Below are 7,500 nucleotides of genomic sequence, written 5' to 3' on the forward strand. Positions count from 1 at the left end.
GTCAAAGGCTCACTAGTTTAAGAATGCAATACGTGTGTACGCCGCAGAATTAATATGCAGCACGGGGGTTTTGGGCTTTCAGACTTTTAAACTCACGCTTTGCATATATAATAAGCTGCGTTCACACGCTGAAATTTTAAGCTAGTGAGCTTCTGACGTCACGTTTCCCTGGATCCAACCCTCTGAGGTCCAATCGGTCAGTTTTGAACGTGAGTAATGGCGGACCGTGAAATCTAAAACTTACACTCAAAGTAAACGGCCTTTGGATAAAAATCAAAGCTCAAAATTTTGCCAGTCAGGTGTTAAGCAAACACACTTTCAAAATGTGAAGGAAAAAAGGAAGTGGTTTTTTTTTTATCACAGGGGCACTTTAAGGTGGCTCAAACCAGTTTCAACGAGGGAATGTCTTATTGGAACGATTAACTTTACAGCACTGTTTCATGTAGAGGCAACGTCAAATGTCATCCTGCAACATGAAACAGCAATCAAGATGCACTTATTTATGTGACTAATAGGTTACCATGCAACAAAGAGCCATCTAGAAACACCCTGTATTTTGCCTTTAAACGTGAAAGTGATAAGCCGGCTAAGATAAAACTCTCTGTAAAGATAAAAGTAATTCTACAAAGAGCATTCAGAGCCACCTTAAAATTTCCCAACTGTGAGGGTGGCAATGAATCCACTCCTTAGAATTATTTTAAACTCAGCACATAGTTTTATCTTAGGCTGCTTATCACTTTCCTGCGATAAAAATTGGGGTTAACAACGTTTGCTTTTAAGATAGGAGAGTGTAAAGACAAAATACAGGGTGTTTTCGGATGGCTCTTTTGTTGCCATGGTAACCGCGCGCCCTGGATGGCGCAATTTATGGCGCATTTTTTCCCTGATTGCGTGATACGCGTGCGTTTCTTTTGCTTCGCCATCTCGAATTTTTTCATGTATATTATTAATAACCTAAGTAATCACATGATTTTTCTCGTGCAATTTGGAATAAATAAGCAATTGTAAAGCCCTGGCCAAACGAAAGCGAGAGTTGAGGAGAGTTGAAATTCTCGCTCTCGTTTGGCCTGGAACTCTCATCCACTCTCGGTTTCTCTCATTGGCTATCAAGAGCTCTCATCGAATTTGAACCTGCTCAAATTTTTCATGAGAGTTGGCGAGACTTTTGTCTCGTTTGGCCGCGCACGAGAGTTTGAGCGAGAGTTTTGCGGTCAGCAGTCTATTTTTTTTTTTCCAGCGGGCTCAGATAACAAAGGAAAACACAACATGGCGTCGGATTCGGCGACCAAGAACAATCGAAACGACAACGTCAAGGCTTTTCAAAAAAATGGAAACACGAGGAAATTTTTGCACTAATTGACTTATACGAGGCAAGAGCTTGACTTTGGATGTTTTCCCCAAAGACTATCACAGTAGGGAAGTGACAGCCAAAAAACATAAGCATTAGAAATAAACATGCAGAAGCCTGAGAAGCTTGTTTGTGCACAAAATTCATTTTACCTGTCTGGCTAGCTGAATATACCGGCTGGCTAGTCGTGACATTTATGTGAGAATGTCGGAAAGGGCTTTCCCAGGGTGGCTCCCAGGTCTCTCTCTTTTTTGTGCGTGCAACTCTTGCTATCGTTTGGCCAACTCTCGGTCACTTTCATAGACTCTCAAGAGTTTCAAGTCTTGTCAACTCTCATCAACTCTCGCTCTCGTTTGGCCGGGGCTTAATTTTTTTCAAAGACTACAAATTGTCAAATTTTAGTCGTCTTCGAAAAAATTTGCTCGTGCTTATTCACTCCAAATTGCACGTGATTACCTATACTAACCAAAGTTTCAATACTCACTGGTTTGCAAATCTCAACCAGAACACTTTATCCGCGTGAAGTACCAATGGCTTGGCTGACGAGATGAGCACCAGATAACGAACATCAAACTTCACAAGACCGATGCCCTCGCGATCAAATAAAACAGGTTTCTCTATATATTTACAGACAACCTAGGGGATTCAGATAAGCCATGATTAACTTTCTTGTGACTGTTTCATTCTGGAGGGTTTGCCAAGCAGACAGCACACTAAAATCTAGACTTCCAGACCTCAAAATGAGTGCAGGGAACATCTGCGTATTGCAGCTTTTGCAGTTGGTCAAAGAAATAACATAAGTTTGGGTTTACGAGAGACATTTGAAAACTGCTCCACCCATCAAAAGGTTTTATTGCAGAATGAACTCAGAAACCGCAATGGTATTCCTGGCTTTGCAACAATACATTGATTCCAACACTTCTTCCCACAATGAGACACCGCAATATAACAACTTTTGCCTCGTCACTACTAAATCCCTTACTGGTAAGTGACTGAATTTTCAGGAGACAATTTATCAGCCATTGTCGTTCTTGCTGAAGCTTACCATGGACTTAGTTACAGTATTGTGTTGAATGCCATCACTGTGCCATTGCGTATTCATGCCGGTCTTCCAAACACTCCATAGCTCTTAGCTTCTTGCTAGTCTATCATATTACCATTTTTTCACACTATTATGTAATTCCACAACCTACCTTTGGACCAGTCTCTCTCAGTCGTAATATGTAGTTTAGATTTGCTGTCACATGACTGTCAATAGCTCGAGCCAAATTCCACGGTTTGCAGATCCAGTGATTATCAAGGCCTCTATGAACAAAGTAGAACTTTGAATAATAATATTTATTGTACAAGCAGTAATGACTTAAAGATCTAATCTTATCAAGGATTCTGTGCAATAATATTTTAAGTATATTGACTTCTTGGACTGTCCAATTTGTCTAAAGCTCTGATCAATAGAGTGTAATACCAGAGCAAGCAAGTGACACTTTAAAATTGTTGAAGGGACAGATCACCTCAATCTCTCAAACTAATAAATCATTTCTGATCTCCATCCACTTCATTTTGCTTTTTATCCGGCAGCACCCTGTGAATGGCCTGACTCCCTGCTGTATTCTTGTTTTTGTGGTGTCATTCACCCAGAAGTCCTTCAAGCTAATCCAGCTAGGTTGAATCCCAGCTGGTAGAGGTAGAACATAACACCGGAAATTCCATCCTTTACTCTTCACGAACTGTGTGTGGGTTCTTTAACAGCCCACAATGCTAAGTAACAATGAGTGTTTCAGACGGGGCCTACGGTTTATAGTCCCTCTCTGAGAAGACTTGAAAGTCAAACCATTTACATATGTCATTACAAAGACAGCCCTTTTTCTCCAGTTACACCTGTTTAAAGACACTGAGGCCCCATCCACACGTATCTGAATATTTTTTAATCTGCATATTTTTCTTTGCAGATTAGCCTCCGTCCACAGGTATCCGGCAAGTGAATCCACAACTAGAGTATTAGAGTTTTATACTGTAGCTAATATCTCCAAGCATTGAACAGAACAAGTTGTTTTCAGAATCCCAACTAGCCGGAGGCAAACCACTTGGCTATTTACAAGCGCAGCCAGGAAATTGAACCAGGGACTACCTGGAACAAATTCAACGAGTGGTCAGAACGTGTCTTGAACCCGGGATCTCCGGATCTCGAGGCAAGCGCCCTAAACACTGGGCCGCACTCCAAACCAGCCGGCTGTTAATTTTTGTAAAAATGTTGTCTTCAAACAAAAAACATGGCACCTTATCAAGTGTTTGGATGGATTCTATTTCCCACTATAATTAGATTTGTAAGCAATAATGCTACTTCAGTCATTCAGGAAACCCATAATTTTGCAGCACTCACTCCAGAATGCAATAAGCTACAATGTTTAGCTTTCCAAATCATTTTAAGGGGCTATATCACGCCAAATGATGCAATTTCACGACACCTAAAATGTCCAAACAAAGTAGAATGAAACATTGCAATAACCACTTAAAACTGTTGAATCATATAAAAGAAATACAGCAAAAGGAAAGAGAAGCAGGGATTGACACAAATGGACAAAATTGAAACGGATTGCATTTGGGTAATCTTGAAAAAAGTCAGCCCCACGTTTTTCAAGTTTATGGCACATCGCCTGAATAAAGCTCAGAATCGTCTTGTTTGTGAACTGTAACAATTTTATCAGCAAAGGAATTCCACATTACCATTTTCGAGTTTAAAACTCATGATTAACTACAGATTTCCCCTAAACACCCTAAAATAACGTGACATAGCCCCTTTAACAGTGGTTTCAATTAGCAACGACAGCCGACAAAAAGTGTTGGCTACTTCACTATGAGAATTCAGCAAATATTTTTCCTAAATTGAAGTAATATTATATTTAAGACAGATTCTTTCAAATTTAAGATTAACATTCAATTGGAAGATGACAACCATCCTTACTTGTTCTTTCTCTTAAGATAATGATCAAGAAACAACGGCAGCTCTAGATTCAGGTTAAATGTCACAGGAAGCCATTCAGGTCCCCTCCTGAGCAAATCCTCTTCTTTGCTGTTCTCAGCTGAACCTCCATTCTGACACACTGCTGCTAAGTGGTCCTTGCATGTCAAACAGCTCTCGTTTGGAAACTGATTGATGAATTTGCCACTTTCTTGCAAAGATCTAAAAAATATTTGATACAGTTCGATACAACATCCCTGACGATGTTTCTTTTTCGTGTACGTGCTTTTGCTCACCTAAAAGATTATTTTAATTTTATTTCTTAACTGTACATAAGGAGATGTAGCAGCTTGAATATGCCACATACCTTTTGTTTACCTAAAATCATCGGCAAATTTAGAAACACAAGCCTAATTATTACTGTTGATGAAGAGACAGCAGCTTGAATAAGCCATATTCTTCTGTCAAAATTCTATTGTCTCATTATCTCCTCATAATTAAACAAAATTGCCGGCGAGATTGTGTAAAAATGCCAAAAAGTGAGCCAAAAGAATGCAATTAAATGGATGCAGAGTTTGATAAGTGTTACTCGAACTGATAATGGTGGGAGGACTTTTCAAAGGAACGCTGTGTCAAGCTCAGCATGAAAGGGTCCCAACAAACCTAAAATCTTTAAAATGATCTCTCAACCAAAGAATGTCAGCATCTTTTTCATTGTCCACCAATGCAAATCTTGGGTGAGTTAAGAAATCCCTTACTTGTTCAACATCAGTGAAAACATGGTAAATTTTCTCACTGTCATTTGTGAGTGATGTGATTGCTTGGTCCGAAGTGTCAGCAATAGGGTATCTCTCACCCTGCCATTCCTAAAGCAAGGAAAAAAATATGACTTACTAGTGCCCAGCATGACTTCAAAAGAAACAAGTATTACAGTACATATGGCATATACTGTATACACATGTGTGGGAGGCGCGGTGGCCTCATGGTTAGTGTGCTCAACTCCGGATCGAGTGGTCCAGGTTCAGGCCCTGGCCGGGGACATTGTGTTGCGTTCTTGGGCAAGACACTTTACTCTCACGGTGCCTCTCTCCACCCAGGTGCATAAATGGGTACCGGAGAACTTAATGCTGGGGCCGGGTAACCCTGCGCTGGACTTGCATCCAAACCATGGGAGAGTAGTAATACTCCTAGTCGCTTCATGCTACAGAAACGGGGATAAGCTTCGGCCTTAATGAGCCACTTCACTCGTAAGCAGACTTTACCTGTGTACACATGTACATAATATGGTAGTTAAATTGCCATATGAAACAGAAAAATCAGTTCTCATTTTTCTTCAAATTTTGAAAGCACTTGCATGGAATGCTCAACAGGTGAATTTTCTTGTAGTAATTTCAAGAGGAAGACTGTCATTTTAACTCCACTCATTTCATTTAATGATCGGCCGTTAATTGTTCTGTTTCTGACAGATAAGCTTTGAGCAATCTGGATCAAGGAGAAAGTAACATACCGGTATATCATTTTCTCACTAGCTTAAAAATGAAGTGTGTGGATGTGGCTTCATTAGTATGCAGCACATGAGTTTTTAGCATTCGTCTTCTGCATACCAATTAAGCCACCTTCACACACTGCATTTTTAAGCTAGTGAGAAAATGACGTCACTTTCTACTGGATCCAGCGCACTGAGGGCTTATCTGTCAGAACCACACCATGTGATGGCAGACCGTTAATGAAAAAAATTGCTGTGAAAATAATAATAGTTTTTCTCTTTAATGAACTGATTGCTTTAAATCTCACATTTCGAGTATTCGGTACACGAACTTTTGAAATGTGAAGAAAAAGAAGGAGTGATTTTTGATCATACAAGCCCTTTTAATTGCTTATCTAAATGCAGTGGTTTGACCAAAAAATGAAGCCATTGCATTCTGCCTTAAAACCAACTGAGTCAACAGGACTCTCAAGGTATTATTTTCCAAGGAAGTCCATGATTGATGCTTAAATTTACAGACATACATGTACTTTGCAGGGGTTGCTTTAAGATTTTTCCCAAAAAGTTCACAAGGATTGGGAGCTGGGCACTTTTAATTTGATTTGTTTATATTATAAAGCAAGCAAAAAAGGAAAAAACAGCTGGGAAAAGTCGTTGCAAGTTACAATAATTACCCTGCCTGGCAGAGGTATATATCTTTGATTTCTCTCAATAACGAGAAGAAAAGGAAACTTCTGCATGAATCACCTCATTGTTCTGTCATGCATTCGTGTTCGTGTGATGTCAATGCAGCCTTGCTTCCACTCTTCCACCAATGGGTAGGCATTAAAAATTCAAACTGGTTATAGCAGGTCTTAAAACCGGATGAGAGTTAAATAATTAGTCCAAAGTTCTGGAAGATATCTCGCTAGAGTCAGAAAGGGAAATCAAGAAAAAATCGATTATTAATTTCTCAGTGGTGCTCTACCCTTCCTTGATGAACCCTCAGACATCAAATCCATGATCCATACCAAAAAAACCACCACACGCAAACGCACCTGCATGTGAATTTTCCAGAGCTGATTTCTTGTAGAATCCAGAGTTATCTCGTCTGACAATTGCTTAATCCATTCTCTATCAGTCAATTTGTCAGGAAACCAAGGTAGCAAACAGCAGTCTCTTGTCAAAGGATCTTCAACTCCACGTAAATAGTCTCTGGTAACTTCCTCTTAATCCAGAGGAGAAAGAGAAAATTATAATAAAGCACCAACCATCATACAACAAATTTTATTTGCCCCCGCCATCAGCGAGTTAAAACCTATCCATTGTAAATGCAAGCGAGCTGGGTTGGTACAGCCATGAGCAGAGAGAAAATATCCTATTTTAATGAAGCCCACACCAGGTTCCATTTCTGTCAATCCTGGATCTGGCGACATACATGGAATACATTATTTTGTGGCTTCTCTACTCTGCTTCGAGCTTTATGAACTTTATTTAAGACTGTCAAGTGTATTTAGTGCTGTGCCACCACCTGGCAATAGGGACGATGTACAGAAATTAAATCAAATAAATTCATATCAAATGATTGGTTGGTTTTCCCAGGAGAGGGGAAAATGAAAGTACCCAGAGAGATACCTCTCGGAGCAGCGTAGAGAACCAAGTCAACCTCCAGAAATCAAACCTGGGCCACATTGGTGGGAGGCAGACCTGTACCCTTACCACTGTGCC

The 7,500-nt window shown here is 40.0% G+C and overlaps 1 protein-coding gene across 1 annotated transcript in view; it reads right to left on the reverse strand.

Moving 5' to 3' along the window:
* Window positions 1–7,500, reverse strand: part of LOC138058134 (tubulin--tyrosine ligase-like protein 12) — a 15,329-nt gene that overhangs the window by 5,207 nt on the left and 2,622 nt on the right. Inside the window, exons 4-8 of the mRNA XM_068904017.1 lie at window positions 6,831–7,000; window positions 4,971–5,173; window positions 4,311–4,529; window positions 2,542–2,653; window positions 1,833–1,984 (exon numbers count right to left, since the gene is read on the reverse strand). Of these exons, the coding sequence (XP_068760118.1) occupies window positions 1,833–1,984; window positions 2,542–2,653; window positions 4,311–4,529; window positions 4,971–5,173; window positions 6,831–7,000 (856 nt within the window). The remainder of the gene's footprint in view (window positions 1–1,832; window positions 1,985–2,541; window positions 2,654–4,310; window positions 4,530–4,970; window positions 5,174–6,830; window positions 7,001–7,500) is intronic.

This window comes from Montipora capricornis, chromosome 7 (genome assembly GCF_036669925.1).
Source record: "Montipora capricornis isolate CH-2021 chromosome 7, ASM3666992v2, whole genome shotgun sequence".
Classification (NCBI taxonomy): Eukaryota; Metazoa; Cnidaria; class Anthozoa; order Scleractinia; family Acroporidae; genus Montipora; species Montipora capricornis.